This window comes from Prionailurus viverrinus, chromosome B4 (genome assembly GCF_022837055.1).
Source record: "Prionailurus viverrinus isolate Anna chromosome B4, UM_Priviv_1.0, whole genome shotgun sequence".
In the NCBI taxonomy this organism is placed as follows: Eukaryota; Metazoa; Chordata; class Mammalia; order Carnivora; family Felidae; genus Prionailurus; species Prionailurus viverrinus.
In genome coordinates, this window is record NC_062567.1 from 76,910,053 (window position 1) to 76,928,827 (window position 18,775).

At 41.9% G+C, this 18,775-nt stretch overlaps 1 protein-coding gene across 4 annotated transcripts in view; it reads right to left on the reverse strand.

Annotated features, from left to right (window-relative positions):
* LOC125169873 (cyclic AMP-dependent transcription factor ATF-7) overlaps nt 1-18,775 on the reverse strand; it is an 86,752-nt gene that overhangs the window by 15,767 nt on the left and 52,210 nt on the right. For all 4 annotated transcript variants that reach the window (XR_007153822.1, XM_047865720.1, XM_047865719.1 and 1 more), the window contains exons 3-8: nt 12,184-12,280; nt 7,767-7,885; nt 4,502-4,639; nt 2,024-2,181; nt 893-992; nt 248-361 (exon numbers count right to left, since the gene is read on the reverse strand). Coding sequence is in view for 3 of the 4 variants with exons in the window: in XM_047865720.1 (XP_047721676.1) it covers nt 248-361; nt 893-992; nt 2,024-2,181; nt 4,502-4,639; nt 7,767-7,885; nt 12,184-12,280 (726 nt within the window). In the remaining variant the exon portion in view is untranslated. The remainder of the gene's footprint in view (nt 1-247; nt 362-892; nt 993-2,023; nt 2,182-4,501; nt 4,640-7,766; nt 7,886-12,183; nt 12,281-18,775) is intronic.

Genomic DNA, 18,775 nt, shown 5'->3' on the forward strand with positions numbered 1-18,775 from the left:
AAGCATTCCACGCCAAACAATCTGTGCTGCCTCTTTTCACTGCCATGGTGTATGTACCAGGCTGTAAAGGTGGAAGAGAGGAGATAGGAGTCATGAATCAGGGTCTTTTCTTCTCCAGACCCCACAACAGGGTATCTTTAGCTCTGCAAGCCCCATAAGGTTTCTTTGCTTGGCTCACTTGAAAAACCTACACTGATAACACTTCTTTCGAAAGGGCCAACACTGCCCCAAGCTGGGATGTACTCACCATTTTGGCTTCTGATGGCATAGGGTGGCCAGAGGGAGAAATGGAACCACTGCTGTTAACTGGTGGGCCAGGGATACCAGGAATGTGGGGCACCATAGACACAGGTCTGGCCAGCTGGATTAAGAGGAGGAAGAAAGACCAGAAGGGAACATAATACTAGTGGTAGGGCAACAGCTTCCCAAAATCAAGTGCTTCTGAGATTGGCATGTCAGGGCCTGTTCTGTGCAACCTGCCCACAGGGCATACAGGGACAGCCTGGGAAATACCTTCCCCCATAGAGCACCACAGGGTAGGAAATCTAATCCTTCAGTGCTATGACAATTTCTATAGGAAAAACTGGGGCTGTATCTTGAGGAAAGTGGTGGGCAATTTGGGAGGCACCAAGTGCCAAGTAAAATCAACCAATCAGCGGGCTGGCAAGACCAATTCCTAGACCAGGAGCCAATTGTCCAGATGAGGCTTTGTCTAGTGTTCCACAGTGCTGGATTGGCAGAGGTTAGTGAAGAGTTTGGGCAGGCTGCCATGCTCAACTAATACAGACCAGAGCCCACGTTTCCCTGGGGCTCACGTGTGTTTATGAGCATTCAGGTGGAAGGGAGGGATTAGTGTGTGGGTAGGGTTGGCTGCCCCAACTATAGAGCTCACCGATATGACAGAAGGCATCTGTACCGGAGGCCCTGGCAGCACAGGCATGGTCTGTCCATTAGCAAGATGCATGACGAGAGGGAGGGAGCCAGTGGGAGATCTAGAAGAGACATGAAGTAAAATGCTCACAATACAGACCCTTTTGCCTAGGGATCTTCCTCCTAGAATTACAGCAGATTTCCCAGTCTTCTCTAGTTAGGGAAGCTATAGGGCAACGTTATAAAATCCTGACACCCTCAGAAAGGTGGAAAAAGTAGGGAGTACTTACCTTATAGATGGAGAGAAATGGTAAGATCTTTACACTTTGCAAATTAAGCAAGCACCACTGAATTCAAATGGGTGGGAAGCTAATCCTATAAAGATTTTAGAACAATTACACAAACATCCCCACCACCGGCATGTATAAATTCTGTCTTGCCTTAGGCAGGACTTGGACCAAAGCTGTCATTTTGCAAAGCTGAATTCTGTCATATGATAGCCAAACATGACTTAATTTCTCTTGTTTTTTTTTGTCCGTATTGCTCTACCCTGCCTCCAAAAGATGTCACTTTGTATTTTTCCTAGTAGGTCCAGGGAATAAGCTTTAAGAGGCTAAATCCTGACAGCAACCTCTTAACCTCTGGGTACCTAGGGACAGGAGCTCAAGTCATTTCATTAGGAAATCTATATAGACCATGCCAGGATTGAAGACAAACAGACAAACAAAATTAGGGGTAGCAAAGACCAAGAACCCTAACTGGGACTGAGGGGGACACCAGACTCAAAAAAGATGACTAAATGGGTTTCAGTCCGTCATTCAGTAATGCTCCCCCAAACTTGTGCAGATTGAGGCCAAGAATTAAAATATACTTCCCTGTGTGGCCTCCACCATTTTGATGAACTTCCTAAACTCTTAAAGATTCTTCTTTTAGATCAAAGAAGTCTTAAACCTTCAAATTAAGGAAGCATTATTTCCAAATAAATTCTTGCTTGTGTACTAACAAGGTAAAGATTTCTGTTTATGGTGGGAAATTTTATTCTGAGAGACAATCTCACGGACTTGTTTTCCTTGAGTATTCAAAAACAGTCCTGTTTTTCATCAAGTACAAAAAGATTCAGGCTTCACTGTTTCTCCCTGCTCTCTTTACTTACCCCAGTTGCCTGTTGGATGGTGGAGCCTGTGTGATGACAGAAGTTGGGGAGGGAAGGGTTGGGTGAAGTGGATCATAGCCCAAATGGAGAGGCAGGGAGCCAGGGCGCACGATGGTAGGTGTGGGGGTAGAGATCACAACAGGCTTTGGGGCCACCTCCTGGGGAGAAGAGACCAACAGATCACAAAATGCTATAAAGGGCTGCTTATAGGCAAACAGGTAGCTGGTAAAATGTGGAACAAGTCTACTGGAAAGAGCACTGTGGCAGCTCATGTAAATCATGCCCTGACTCTATCATGATCATGGACCCATACCTCACTCACCCATGCAATAGGAATGCTGAGTTAAGACCTTTTGGCTATCTCCCTTTCAGAGATGATTGCTATGCAAATGAGAGGACAGCTGGAAAATCACCTGGAATCTTTGCAGAAGCACTGGAGTGCCATATAAGTTCCAGGGACTGTAAAAATTTCTCACAGTCTCTATATTCCCATTTCAAAAATTTTTTTTTTTTTTTTTTTTTTACTGTTTATGTATTTTTGAGAGAAACAGTGCAAGCAGGGGAGGGGCAGAGAGAGAGGGGACAGAGGATCCGAAGCAGGCTGCATGCTGACAGCAGAGAGCCCAATGCCAGGGCTCAAACTCACAAACTGTGAGATCATGACCTGAGCTGAAGTCCCAATGCATAAGTGACTGAGCCCCCCAGGTGCTCCACTCTCATTCCAAATTTGATGCCTGAGAGTCCTCCGATCTCTAATGAGAACAGACAGGGTGTAAGACCGGCGATAAGGCAACCAATATTTCCTAGAGAGCCCTTTAAAAAAGGGCTATGGTGGCGGAATGGGGGTGGAGTGCCTGGATGGCTCAGTCGGAAAAGCATGAGACTCTTAATCTCAGGGTGTGAGTTTGAGCTCCACGTTTGGTGTAGAGATTGCTTAAAACTAAATAAATAAAACTAAAAAAAAAAAAAAGGGGGGGGGGCACAGGAGTTTGCATAATGGTCTTGTAATAAAACAAACTACTTCCCACTGTTAACCTGGTTAGGGTCTTAGTTGCTAGTGGCCACACTGGCCCTCAAGCGTCTCCAGACAACTTCTAGGACCTGGTTGCTAATGAAAAGGGGAGGGAGGAAGGAGAGTTGTAATGTTTAGGGAGGGAGTAGTTTGGAGAAGTTATCAAACCAAATTTGGAGGGAGGTAAAATGAGATACAGATGCTCTAACCACATTGGACATTAAAATTACAACCACTAGCAGAATAGTGGAGACTGGAAAGAGGCATGGGGGGGGGGGGGCGGGTTCTGAGGTTTTGAGAGTATCTAGGTGCTGGTTACACGGGCTGTAAACTTCGTGAAAATTCAGTGAGCTGTATACTTACAATTTACGCACTTTTCTGTATGTGTGTTATTTCAATAAATTTATAAAAAATATTACCTCATAAAAAGTTCCCTTTAAAAAAATAATACTCAGAATCCTAGTAGGTTTTCTCTTTGTGCCACTAGAAGATTTCCTTCTAAGAAGACTTTTTTCCTAAATCATTTAATGTCCAATTTATGAATTACACATTTTTTTCTTTTCTACTTCTTAACTGAAGTACAACATATATAAAGTGTATTAATCTAAAGGACACAACTAAGTGACTTTATATATGTAAAATCAAGACGGAGTCCATTTCCAGCACCCCAGATGGTTCTCCCGTGTCCCTTCCCGATCCAAACCTTCCCTCACAAGAGCTAAACATTATTTTGAGTTCTATCATCATCAAATAGTTTTTGCCTCTTCTTGAACCTGATGTAAATGGAGTCATGTGTATACTTCTGTGTCTGAATTTTGGTGCTGTTGTTCAGTATAACATTTGTGGGATTCACCCGCATGGCTGTTTATACCATTAGTTCATGAGTTTGTTCTTTTTTAGTGCCGTGTGGTATTTAGAAATATACCACAATTTGTTTATTTATTCATTCTCTTGTTGATGGACATTTAAACCACTTCCGTTTTTTAATTATTATAGTACAACTGCTGTGAACATTCTTTTTTAATGTTTGTTTATTTATTTATTTTTGAGACAGAGACAGAGCATGAGCAGGGGAGGGACAGAGAGAGAGGGAGACATAGAATCCAAAGCAGGCTCCAGGCTCTGAGCTGTCAGCACAGAGCCCGATGCGGGGCTCGAACTCATGAACTGTGAGATCATTAGCTGAGCTGAAGTCAGCCGCTTAACCAGCTGAGCCACCCAGGAGCCCCTGAGCATTCTTAAATACTGCCATACAGTGGACATACACACTAATTTCACTTCCATAAAGACTCAGAAGTGGAACTGCTTGGTCCGAGGATAGGTGTCATTTATATAAATCTTCTAAACAATGAAGATTTATGTAAATATAATCAATCCTGTATCACCCATTATTTATACAACTAATGAATAAAAGCTTAATCTACCCACCAACTAACATTTGGGATAATTCTTGGTAGCAAATTTACCTTTTCCTTGAGTGGCGGGGAACAGGGACTGGAAGCAGGGCTATCAGCTGGGGACGAGTCTACCTCCACTGGCTCTTCTTCTTTGATTTTGATGTCTGGTGTGGAAGGCAAAGACATGTCAAGGGGCCCAGCAGCAGCCTGTTAAAAGAGAGAAATGAGCAGAGTTCAACCCAATCATTCCCTTCAGGCTGAATCTAAATCTTTCCAGTTAAAAAATGAAGAAATATACTTTATTATTATTATTATTATTTTTTTTTTTTTTTGAGAGAGAGAGAGAGAGACTGAGTGCAAGCGAGGGAGGGGCAGAGAGAGAGGGGCAGAGAGAGGCCAGGTGCCCCTATTATTATTATTATTTTTAAGTAGACTCCACACCCAACATGGGACTTGGACTCATGACCCTGAGATCAAGAGTTGCATGTCCCACGGACTGAGCTGGCCAGGTGCTCTGAGGAAATATACTTCTAAGTTTAGCTTTTGGTCAAAGAACTGAACTGCAAGTCAAAGAAAATATGGAATCTAGGTTTTATGTACAACTCTGGGCAGATCATTTTAACTTCTCAGAACCTGTTTTTCTAACTGTAAAATGGAAATAATACCTGTTTCACAATGGGTGAATACTTATAGTTTCTGAAAGGTAAAAACAAACAAACAAACAAACAAACAAACAAACAAACTTATAATGCTTATAAAGACCCTGAAAGGCGGGGGGAAAGCTGACACTTAAATCCACGCAAATACCATAGTTATATTATTTTTCAGGAAAAGTAAAATGATTTCCTGAATCGAGTGCTTGCCTATTTCCAAGCAGCTCTGTTGGCCACTGGACAACTGTGAGCACTTTTTCTGCCAACCACAAGGACTAGATTATCCAAGTATCAAAAGCAAACAAATTAGCTATTAAAGTACTGCAAACATGAGGGGCGCCTGGGTGGCCCAGTCGGTTAAGCATCGAACTCCAGCTCAGGTCATGATCTCACTGCTCACGAGTTCGAGCCCCACATCGGGCTCTGTGCTGACAGCTCAGAGTGTGGAGCCTGCTTTGGATTCTGTGTCTCCCTCTCTCTCTGCCCCTCCCCTGCTTGCACTCTCTCTCAAAAATAAATAAACATTAAAAAAAAATTTTTTTTTTTAAGTACTGCAAACATGATAGGGAAGATCTTTTCTGGGGAATTTCCCATGAGTGATGGTGATGTGATCTCATCCCAAAATCTGGTAGTAGAGGCTAGAAGTTAGAAAGATAAGCATTTTGGGGTAATAAAAGAAAGGAAAGACTGGTCATTTGCTCAGTGAAGGAAATTAGAACTTGGTCCTAGAAGCAAGACTAGAGAAAACCAAAAAGGAACGACAGTACTTTTCTGGCCATGGTGAATCACTTCACAGAACTGTGAAGCTGTAAATGGCTTTGCAGGACCCATAAACCATCTGAGATGACAGCCCAACACTGCACCACGACAGGAGGGCTGGCACTGCAGTTCAGTTTCATGACAAAGTAGATCCTTTGTTCTATTCTTTCCATAACTTAGGCTTCTCGGTGAAAGAGGAGCTTGTTTCTGACTCTTCCCCTGCTACCTTAATCCCTAGAAATTTTCTTGGTAGTTGAGCACACTGAAGATAATCTGGTGTCTACTACGTTAGAGAAGGTGGTGATGGTTCTTTCTCTCCAATCTGATGGGGGTGAGCAATAGCAAAGATGCTTTCATTTTTGCCCTCATTTTTTTCTACATTGCAAAGATGTCAGGCCCAATTCAACTAATTCTGGGATCCCTGAAAAGTCAGAGGGTGGAGGGAAGGAGAGGCCTCTGAGTAAACACAGCCACAGGTTTAAAATCCCTTAGAGGCATCTCCTAGAAAAGCTGTAGTTCAGTAAAGTTTTAGACTCATTCAACATTCCCAGACACAGTCTTTTACTGAGTCCATTCTTCTCATCAAGGGGGCGGTAAGGACCACCCCCATATGGGCAGAAAGAAATATGGAGATGCCCAACAAGTAAAGGCCTGACCAGCTACGAATGGTCTTTCAGAAGTGTCAACTGAGTTAAAATGGAAGTGGAAAAAACTTCAAGCTTTTAAAGGGAGGTTAATTTTCTTGAATTTGCCTATAATGAGTTTGATCTTAAATCCCTCATATCCTGGAAAAAACAATTTGATTTCTTTGTCTTGGGGGAAGGAAAAATGATGGAGGGGTGGATGAAGTAGGGAAGCCATAAAATAAAATTATACCACATAGGTCGAAGCAACTGAGAGATGACAGACTGGAGTTTCAGAAGAAAAATCATGATGAGAAGACTACGGCTAGTCTAGCCATTTGAAAGCAGAACTACAAATATATGCCATTGGATCTCCCTCCTTTCTTTCCGTTTGAGAGAGAGAGCAGGAAAAGGTGCTCATAGGAAGCTATGGAACTTGGAAAAACCTCCAGTGATGATTCTTATAAATACAATTTAAGCTGGGTGAAAAAAAGTCATGCACAGCTCTCTTGGTTTACCTGCTCTCTTCTTCTTAAAAGGAAAGAGCTCAGAATACGAAGGGATTCCAACATTCTAATCCTCTCTACAGTATCTATACTAAGCAGCCTCCATATAGTTGAACATACTTTGTGATAGCTTCCACCTGCTGGTCCTATTCCTATCTCTGGGCCACAGAGAAGTTGAACCCCTCTTTTGCATGAAAGCTCTTCACATATTCGAAGACTACAATTTGGTTCACATTAGATCTTCTCTTTTCTAAGCACAAATTCCTCAGTTTCTTTGTAGGTTCCTAACGTGACATAACATCCTTCTTTAAGTTCATTGTCTTGAATATTACTAGAAAGCTACCTGAAGGTAAGAGCTACATACATTGAAACAAAGAAGTGTCCAAATTCAATAAATGCTTGTTGATTGGCTGACTGAAAACAGTTCAGGTAAGAAGAGCAAGAGATTTGACCCCAAAAAATGTCATCTCATAGGATCTGAGTAATTTATAATCTTTTAACATCTTCAACATATTCAAAAGAGAAATAATTTTTTAAAAATAGATTACTGGACTGATGCTGCACTGAACAGGAAAGAAGACTAATTTCTGGTAAAGACAGACTTGTGAGGACCCATCATCTGGGCCCCCTAAAGTTGTGGAAGGATGACTAGGATCAGTGGGTACTATCTGGTTCTAAAGAAGGAAGCCCATTATTTTGTGCTTTAACCGGTTAAGCAAATTGTCCCAGGACACAATGAAAACAGCCTCCATCTGAACACTGCCAGTTTTTCAGCAAATGTCCCGCCTCTTGCCTTTTTTTCATCCTCATCTGCAGCTTTCTTGAATTCATGTTCAAAGGAGCTAGCTAATTCATTGAAGAGCCCCACCTCCTCACAATTCTTCAGGAATCTAGTCGGAGTAGGAGTTTGATCTGTAGACATGAAAAACAAAACAAAACAGGAGACTTCATTTTAGTTTTCACCTGAAATTAAAACTTGAGAGTATATAGGGAACACATTTTTATTCTCCTGTTTGGAGAGAGTCTCTGTGTTGTTTTATGGAGCTTGAGCAGGTGAAGGCCAGTGCTAGGCCACCAGAGGGGGTGTCTGTGCTGTGCCGCCTCAAGGCCAGCAGAGGGAAGACAGAACAATGTTTTGTTGTGTGACTGTCCACTTAACCCCCTTACTCCCAGAGGCTAGTTTCACCTCCCTCACCCCCAAAACAAAACCAAACCACCCACCCAGGTGGAGTTTGTGGTACTTCCAGATCTGAAAATCAAGGACAGTTAAGCGACATTTTCTCTTTAAAGTTACTCCCTGCTATGTCTGAAGTGAGGAGGTATAAGCAGATGCGTGTTAAAATCTGATGAGAAGGAGAAGAAACTGAGGGTCAGATGGTAGAGTTTGCTTGCTAAAGCCACCAAGAAAGATACGGTGTCTTGTCTTTCAGTGGTCACTGAGCTAAGGGTCTGCTACCTTCTGAAGGTATTGTGGGCAAATCTAGGGGCTGCTGAACAAAGACAGCAAGATCATGAGCTAGGAAAGGAAACTGCAAACAATAGAGCTCATTTCAAAGAGACCTGAGCCCAGAGCAAATTCCGGAAACCAGGATATTTGGATTTAGATTTGCCAGCCAAAATATCCTCTCAGGGGCTGCACAAATCTTTCAACAGTGCCTCTGCCCTTGGGAAGAGGAAGGCGAGATCCGTAACCCATGGGAACTTTTCAAGCAACCTGAATTTTAGATTTGTGCTTCTCTCTCCCCATTCTGCTTTTCTGATTTTTCTCTCTTAGGTCACCTGAATCTTGTTCCCTAATCTAAAGTTCTATTATGATGGTTTTCTTTGACATGCTAGTCACCTCGGGGATTCATTTTATACCCCAAACCACTAAACTGAATGATAGATATAGAACAATGATTAAATGATGTTTTAAGGAGTGAGACCAGGGATTAAAATCACTCCTAGCATGATCGATTGGAAATAGTCCACTGGGATTTTCCATGGAAAGAGCATTTTTTTTTTTTTTTTCAATTTAAACAAAACCTCTTCTGAATCAGAGTGTTTGGAAAAGTTACCACTACCTCCCAAAATAGTTTTAAAAGGTTCTCTGGCAGCTTTGGTTGGCCAATGATGAAGCCACTTTCCCTCCATCCCCGGGTGAGTGGAGGTAATATCATCTTTTATGCTCAAGAGTACTTCAGTAAGGGCACACACAAAAAAATCACAACTCAAGTGAAACAGGATGAGGCAGCTAAGGGCACAGTGATGGCAGAAGAGGGCCTTTTGGTTCTCTGACCTGAGACTCATACAAACTTCTCCCATTCCTGAACAAACAAGCAAATAGCCTGAAAACGTATAAGAAAACCCTTTGCCTGCTCTGACGACTCTAAAGAAATCAACAAGTGTTTACTGAATACTTTCTATGTGTCTTGATGGTACATGCATACACTTTTGGGTAAATTTGGGGGAGGAGAGGGAAAGGAGTATAGGAGTTCTGCCCAAATATAAGACATGGCTCTTGCCCTAGAGAACAAAGAGGATGTTTTCTAGTTGAGGAAATAAATATACATAGATAGCATCATGGTATATAAAAAACTAGGTGCCACGTGCAGTAGAGAATAAAATTATTGTAGTAATTAAAGAATGACAAATAAATGACAGAATAGTTAAGAGGTTTCAAGAAGCAGGATTTGAGCTGGCCCTTAAAGAATGGTTTTCACCAAGAGAAAGAAGATGTGGAGGGTAAGAGGAGTCAGCCAGGTGAAGGCATAGAGAGGAAGGGTATGGGCACCATGTATAGATGAGGAGGAAAAGGTACGTCCAGGGTAAAGATAATCAAGTCAGGGGGAGCCTGGATGGCTCAGTTGGTAGAGCACATGACTCTTAATCTCAGGGTTGTGAGTTCAAGCCCTATGCTGGATGTGGAGCCTACTTAAAATAAAATGATAATTAAAAAAAGATAATCAAGTTAGGTATATAAGTTATATACAAGGTTGAGTAGGTATGGGTGCCTGGTTGGCTCAGTTGGTGGAGTGTGCAACTGTTGATTTTGAGATTATGAGTTTGAGCTCCACACTGGGTGTAGAGATTACTTAAAAATAAAATCTTTAAGTGGCGCCTGGGCGGCTCAGTCAGTTGAGTGTCTGACTTGATTTCAGCTCAGGTCATGATGTCACCGTTTGTGGGTTTAAGCCCTGTGTCAGGCTCAGTGCTAACAGTATGGAGTGTGCTTGGGATTGTCTCTCTCCTCCTCTCTCGGCCTCTCCCCCATTTGCTCTCACTCTCTCAAAATAAATAAATAAACATAAAAAAAAAAAAAAGAAATGGCAGATGGCCATTAGCATTAGTTTAAAAAAATCAAAGCAAAGCAAAGCAAAGCAAAGCAAATCACATCTTTTAAAAACAAACAAAAACCAAAGGTGGGTAGGTAGGTACCATCAGGCTAGGTTACAGAAAGCCTGAAAATCCAAATATAAACAGCCTTAAAGTAAAATAGGAGGGGTGGGTGCCTGGGTGGCTCAGGGGGTTAAGTGTCTGACTTCGGCTCAGGTGATGATCTCCTAGGTCTTGGATTCGAGCCCCACCCATCCTCAGGCTCTGTGCTGACAGCTCAGAGCCTGGAGCTTGCTTTGGATTCTGTGTCTCCCTCCCTCTCTGCCCCTCCCCTACTCTCCCTCTCTCTATAAAAAATAAACATTGGGGCACCTGGGTGGCTCAGTTGGTAAAGCACCTGACTTCAGTTCAGGTCATGATCTCACAGTTTGTGGGTTTGAGCCCCACGTCAGGCTCTGTGCTAACAGCTCAGACCCTGTAGTTTGCTTCAGATTCTGTGTCGCCCTCTTTCTCTGCCCTCTATGGTTCACCTTCTGTCTCTGTAGCTCTCAAAAATAAACACTTAAAAAAATAAATAAATAAGCATTAAAAAAAATAGGAAGATTAGGGCACATTTTTTTATTTATTAATTTTTTTAAAGTTTATTTTGAGAGACTGTGTGCCTGCATGTATGTGGGAGGGGCAGACAGAGAGGGAGAGAAAGAATCTCAAGCAGGCCCCACACTGTCAGCACAGAGCCCGAGGAGTGGCTCGATCCCATGAACTGTGAGATCATGACCTGAGCCAAAATCAAGAGTCGGATGATCAACCATCTGAGCCACCCAGGCACCCCTTCCTCCAGACTTTCTTAAGGATCATCAATGACAATGTCCCCACTCATGTCCTTTTCCAGGAATTACAATCTATAAGCTCCTAGCAAAGTGGCTGGTGGACAAAGTAGCTATTCAATAAATATTTGCTGAATTAATAAGGAATAGGAGATATGTAATGGCAAGTTCCTTTGTTCACACATAGAAGTATAGAGAAGGAGGTTCTCTCTTTCTTTCACTGTATTTTAGGTTGCATTTTGGCTAGTAATAGAGAAATTGTGCCTTATCTGAGTTATTAACTTATGTAATAACCACCAACAAAATCCCCTATTGGTTAAATACTGAGATAAACTTGCTTAACCCAGGTTAAACCAGAACCCCTCATAGTATCAAAAGAAAAGGCCCATTTTGGTTTGTATGTCTGTCTAGCTGAAAATGGCACAACAGAACTGCCCATGATTTGAGAGTAGTTGCTAGGGATACTCCCTTGAGAATGGCATATGTAAGCAAGCCAGTATCTAAAACAATCAGTGAGAGGTTCCAGGTCACCCAAATTGGCTTAGAAGAGTCCCATTGACTAAATGTCTTGTCTGAGCTTTGGAAATGTGCCCTCAACACCGTCTGGGTTCATGAGGCAAGTTGAATTTACGAACTGACAATCAGCCTGCTTGGGGGAAACTGACACCCAGTGGAAGAGAAGCAGCCAGGCTAGGTCGGCTTTCTTGCTTTCTTTTGTTCACCCCTTCGCTGTGGGTATGGAGAAATGTCAAAGGCGTCTTTTGTCTGTAAATCTTCCAAAGTCTTAATAAAAAGAAGGCAAGGAGGGAATAGACTGAAAAAAGCCAAGACTAAACCTCAACACACCTACCCTCAAAAACCGCAGAACCCAATCTTGTATTAAAAACAGAATGGAGGGCACAATAGAAACTTGGGAGCTTTTAGTGTTCCTTTTTCCTGATTAAATGCAGATCACATCAGGGCTCTTAATGGGAAAAGGGGAGTATAGCTCCCAGTACATCTGGTCCCTGGTATTAATCTTAACTGTCTGGTGATACCAAGGCACGTGGCTTCTGGGGCAGCAAATACCTGCAATGATGACTGAGTCAGTTCGGGCTGGGCCAAATTTCAATGTCATCTCATGCTTGTGTTTATGAACTGCCAGGTGGTCCTCGTTTGTAAATCTCTGAAACGAAACAGAAACAGAGATGTGAAAAAAAAATAAGCGCTTCGGTGCCCTTTTACAATGTCCTACTAAACATCCTGCACAAGGATGGTCCCTGGACAGGGGGACTGGAGAGGGAATGGAAAGGAGAAAGAACTGGAAGTGATGGAAAAGGAGAGGAGCTGGACGAAAGGAGAATACGGGGAAGGAGAAAAAGGGGCACTAGAAAGCTGGGAGGAGAGGAGAAGAGGAAGACCGCGGCACCAACTGCTCTGTAATATCAGGTCCAAAACGCGAGAAGTGGACAGATTGCTGGTGAAGTGGGGTCCAGGCAGGAGGCTCCAAATGAAAAAAACATTTAGGCAAGGCTCTTAGCGAACAAGGGGAAAATAATTTTAAATAATAATAATAAAGAGAGAAGAAGGGCAAAGCTGGACACTCGTTGGTCATCACAAAAATAGGAAATTCAGAGTGAAGCTCTCCATGGTGGGGCTGAATTGGACTATTTATGAGGGGGCTAACAGGGAGATAAATTATGCAGGATTAGGAGAACCATTTAACTTCCTGGCCCCCACAGTGCTGCAGCAGGCGCCTGCCCAGCTATTTGGCTCAGGGTTTTAATGAGCCAGGATGGGGCTGTAGAGGACAGGGGCCCAATGGCCAGCAGTAATGGCACACACCAGCCCCATCGGCCAAATGCTGTCTCCCCTCGTCGTGCAGCCCGCCTGGGCTCTGTCAGCCATAAAGGGGCCAGTGCAATGCTGCTGGCTATATAATGACAGAATAAAGATGCAAGCAAAAAATTTTTTGTTGGGGTGGGGAGAAGCCTGTCGGCAGGACGAGGGAAGGGGAAAGAAAGGAGATGGTATAGCGACTTTCTTTATTTAGGGGTTTGGGTGAAAGGACAATGAAAAGGTGAGGCTAGGTCTGCCTCATTTTATGACACGTAAGACAGGGTTACTGGACAATAATTTATGCTTCCACCCCTTCTTTAGAGCGGGGGAGGTGAAGAGAACAGATGAACAGCAGTAATTCAAAAGAATGATACCCTCAAAATTCCCTTTGAGGCTGGCTGGCCCAGTTCCTTCATTAAAACATGCCTGCAACACAGTAACAGCTTGGATGCTGTGGTTTCCCACAGCTCCCTCACCAGCCAGGCTCTGAAACATGGTTCTATTTGTCTTTTTGTTTCTAAAAATAATGACTGGTTAGTCCCCTCTTTTTACTTTCCTTGTTAGATACATACACACTTCCCACCGAACACTTTTAGCTCTTTTTCCACAGCGCTTCTTGACTGCGAACCAGATAGGAGTTAGCTTCATCCATCCCAGGTCCTATCCAGTTAATAAAGTGACCCTGAACTTCGATTTAAGTTCCTTTATTTTACCTTAAAGTATCTTCCCCCAAATTTTCTCTGAGACCTATCACAACTAAAGCTAGCTTCTGGTGTAAAATCCTTCCAGGCTGGGCCTACAGGCCTGAAGGGAAAAGTGAATTTTCACTTAAAAGTATAAAGAACCAAAATGTAAACCTTCAAAAGACTGCCTGAGTGGTTTCAGAAGGATCCAGGAGAAAAGTGAATAAAGTGTGGGAGAATTTAGCCAACAACTTAGTTTTCTCTGTTGTTGGTTAACCCTAGGCATCAATTGTGTCCTTAACAGATTTCTCCCTAAGGAAAAAAACGGTGAGGTTGGGGTGAAGAAAGGAGAGAATAGTCTTTAACCAGGGGTATGATATTTGTAGGTTAGATAAGTCACCGTTGAGGTTCTGGGTTTCCCAGCTATTGGGTAAAAGGAAGTGAGCAGGACCTGGTCTACAATGAACAAAACCCATCATTTTACTTATTTATTTTTAAATGTTTATTTATTTATTTTGAGAGACTGAGAGGGGCAGAGAGAGAGGGGGAAAGACAGAGCATGAGTAGGGGAGGGGCAGAAAGAGAGAGAGACAGAGAATCCCAAGGAGGCTTCACACTGTTAGCGCAGAGCCGCATGCGGGGCTCGAACCCATTAACTATAAGATCGTGATTTGAGCCAAAGCCAAGAGGCAGACACTTAACCGACTGAGCCACTCAGGCACCCCCAAAACCATCATTTTAGGGAAGAGTAGTGGATTAGGCAAAGGTATAGAATTTCATAACATTGGTAATGTTCTAACAATCTTTCAAAAAGATGTTTATAATAAGTTCTTCATGGAAATTTCATAGACGTAGCCTGAAAATTTTTGCACAATGTTCTAGAATCTAGAATGATTTTCAAGCAAAGTCCTTTTTTTAAAAAAAAATTTAATGTTTATTTATTTTTGACAGAGAGAGAGAGAGAGAGAGAGACAGAGCATGAGCAGACAGGCAGAGAGAGAGGGGGAGACACAGAATCCAAAGCAGGCTCCAGGCTCTGAGCTGTCAGCACAGAGCCTGATGTGGGGCTCGAACTCACGGACCCTGAGATCGTGACCTGGGCTGAAGTCGAACGCTTAACCGACTGAGCCACCCAGGCGCCCCAAAAGATTTTAAAACTCAACCAGGTTTGGGGCGCCTGGGTGGCGTAGTCGGTTGAGCGCCGACTTCAGCCAGGTCACGATCTCGCGGTCCGGGAGTTCGAGCCCCGCGTCAGGCTCTGGGCTGATGGCTCAGAGCCTGGAGCCTGTTTCCGATTCTGCGTCTCCCTCTCTCTCTGCCCCTCCCCCATTCATGCTCTGTCTCTCTGTCCCAAAAATAAATAAACGTTGAAAAAAAAAAAAATTAAAAAAAAAAAAAAAAAACTCAACCAGGTTTTGTGCTGGTCAGGATCACTTAGTATTTTAAAAGGCAACTCCCCTTCTGTTAGAATTGTGCTCCACAGTCCTGACTTGTCTTATTGTCCTCTAGCCCTTGCTCCTCTCTGTTGCACGCCCCCTCCCCCTTCCATGCTATGCTACCATGTTCCCCCTTGAGCTACTGAGCTATTTATTTTTTCCAAATCAAAAGCTGGGATCTGAAAAGAACTGAAGATGGCTGAAGGGATTTCCCACCCATCAGCAGCTCAGAAGGTTTGATAACTATGAACCCTGATAGGAAAAAAGCTGTATCTTTATTCTCACTAAACCCTGAAATTTAACATTCCTAACTCATAATAGAAATCACACATATTTTCTTACCACATATATCAAAATATCCTTTATACTCATCACTATTTGAAACTATGGTAGTCACGAGACCCACACTGGAACTTGTTATCTAATAATGCATTCCATTATTAAATATTTTAAGAATAATTTTGAGAACTATTATTTCAAAATAACTGGTTTCCTTTATAATCCTATATATTTTACTTTAATAATTTAAAAACAATATTCTGAGAAGGGGTTCACAGCCTTCACCAAATTGTCAATGGGGATCATGACACCCCCCAAATTTAGAGTCTCTAAAAAAAAAAAAAAAGTCCCTGACTAAATCAGGTAATGCACTTCAGAGGAGGAGGCAAATGGGCTGAATTTTAGGAAGCAGGGCACTGGCCTGGGCTCTCCCTGTAATTTGTAATACAATTTTTTTAAAGTAGGCTTCATGCCCCAGCGTGGAGCCCAACATGGGGCTTGAACTCACGACCCTGAGATCAAGATCTGAGCCGAGATCAAGAGTCAGAAGCTTAACCGACTGAGTTACGCAGGCACCCCTTTAATACAATTTTTATATGGCTAGAGTAGGAATGGGAGGATAAAAGTATGCTAAAGCTTTTTATCAAAGTGAATGTCAATTTGGCTATTATGTTCATTGTTCCTTTTATTCTCTTACATTTATAAAAGTTAACCCTTAAGGGGGCGCTTGGCTGGCTTAGTTAGTTGGTGGATAGTGCAACTCTTGATCTCAGGGTTATAGGTTTGAGCCCCACACTGGGTGTAGAGATTACATAAAAATAAAATCTTCAAAAAAAAAAAAATTTAAAGTTAATCCTTAAGAATTCCCTAGATCAGTCTTGAAATGCAAGCTTAGCAAACCCATCCCTCTGAAAGCAATTTCTCAAAATATCTAAAATCATTAAGTGATAAAAATTTTGACCTTATTATTCTATTGAATTAAAATGAGCAGAGGAGCTCCCAAAAGGATTTCCTTTTTGAATTATTGCCCATTTAAAAATCTAACTCTCCCATTTGTTAATACCCTTAATGGGTCTTCCTTTGTTCTTTGGTCTTACCTATGACTAAGGATTTGGCAAAGAACCACTGAGGGAACAGTCACTCTGGTTGTAGGGTAAATAATGATAATGTTCAAGGAATATGTAGATATCAACCATCTTCAAGACAGCAGAGGGCTGATTATCATTCAAAATGGAGACTGAAGAATGTAAGTCATACTGGATCAAAAAGGCAGTTTACATGCCTTGGGAGAGGATTTGTATAGTAACTTACGGTTTACCATCTAATTTGCTCAAGTAAATGAATCAGGGCAGTTTCTTGGCATAAATAGGTGAGGAGAAGTATTACGTGGTAATGTGCACCCTATCTAGAGAACAAGATGATTTAGCTCTGCCCTATTCAATATGGTAGCCATTAGCCGCACGAGGCTATTGAGCACTTTAAATGTGGCTAGATGTACTGTAAGTCAAAACACACACTGAATTTCAATGACTTAGTACAAAAAAAGAATGTAAAATATCTCATTAATTTCATGTTGATTACATGTTGAAATGATAAGATTTTGGATATACTGGGTTAAATGTATTATTAAAACTAATTTTACTTATTTACTTTTACTTTTTAATGTGGCTACTAGAAAATTTTAAATTACATATGTGGTTTGCATCATATTTCATTTGGTCAGCTCTGACCTAGATAATATCCTCAAAGATCCAATGGGAATTTTACTCATGTGCCAGTCTTGAGTCTTTCCCCCTGAACCCATTTTCTCTAAATATAGTTTATACTATATGGCAGTGGTTCTCAAGCAGGGATAACTCTGACTCCCAAGGGACATTTTAGCAATGTGTGGAGACATTTCTGCTGATCACAACCAGAGGGATGCCACTGGCCTCTACAGGGTAGAGCCATGGGATGCTGATAAATATGCTGAAATGCACAAGCCAAGGCTCTAAAACAAAGAATTATCTGACCCAAAATATCAACTGTGTCTTTGTTAAGAAATTCTGCTACACGGTAACAGGGAAGGAGAGAAAGAAACAAGGGGGGAAGAAAAGGCTGTTTTTTAGTTTCCCTTGCCAAACTGCCAACACATGTTTTTGGATCTAAAACTTGGAAGGGAAAAAACACAGGCAGAAAACTCCCAACCTCATTTTATAAAATGGCTGATGTACCACAGATCTGCAAATACTTAGGATAGGGAAATTAGGAAGACAGAGACAGAAGGCACTATAATTGGGAGAAGAACAAATTAAATGGAATTCTCTCTCACACATTGTTTTGTTAGTTACAAAGAGGTAATACAGAAGAAGAAAATCAAAACAATTTTGGCTACTTTTGATTTTTACTCCCCAATGGAGATTTTCTTAGTTTAAGAAATGTTAAGAAACATAAAATAGAATGTAAGGGGTATGAGGAAATTGATCTGAAAACTGGTTATCAGTTGTGAAATGGGCAGGGACAGTATAGTTTCTTATTAACAATTTTCTACAGGCGATCTTTGGTAAAAAATGCTTTCTGTTTCTAGAAGTTTGAGCTTCTCCTATCCTTCTGTGATAGTAGAATCTGGTATCCTACCTACCAGCAAACTGACCAAATGAACAGAGTAAAGTGTAAAGAATGCGGAATGGCCTGAAGAACAAACATGGATGGTGGGTACTGTAAATCAGAAATACATCTCAATGGGGGCACCTGGGTGGCTCAGTTGGTTAAGTGTCTGACTTTGGTCTAAGTCATGATCTTGCCGTTCCAGAGTTCAAGCCCCACATTGGGCTCTGTGCTGACAGCTTGGAGCCTGGAGCCTGTTTCAGATTTTGTGTCTCCCTCTCTCTCTGCCCCTCGCCCGCTCACACTCTCTCTCAAAAATAAATAAACATTTAAAAATTAAAAAAAGAAATACATTTCAATGAATGAAGTCTTAAGATTTTAAGTTTTTTAGGGACGGCTGGGTGGCTCAGTCGGTTATAAGTGTCCGACTTCAGTTCAGGTCAAGATCTCACAGTTTGTTGAGTTCGAGTCCCCTGCTGGGCTCTGCGCTGACAACTCAGAGCCTGGAGCCTCTTTCGGATTCTGTGCGTCCCTCTCTCTCTGCCCCTCCCCCACTCGCGCTCTGTCCCTCTCTCTCTCAAAAATAAACATTAAAAAAAAAGGATTTAAAATTTTTTAATTGGTATAGATCATGTACAAAAAACCACAAATATTAAGTGTACATATAGCTCAATGAATTTTTATACGAATAAATGCCCACTGTGATTACAACCTACATGAAGACATGAAACATTTCAGGCACTCTGAAGGTCTTCTTCATATCCCTCTTTTCTTAAGCTTTTAAATGAAATGATCACATAAAACCGTATATAGTACCTGGCATACAGCATGTGCTCAAGCTAGTTCTCTACATTTTAC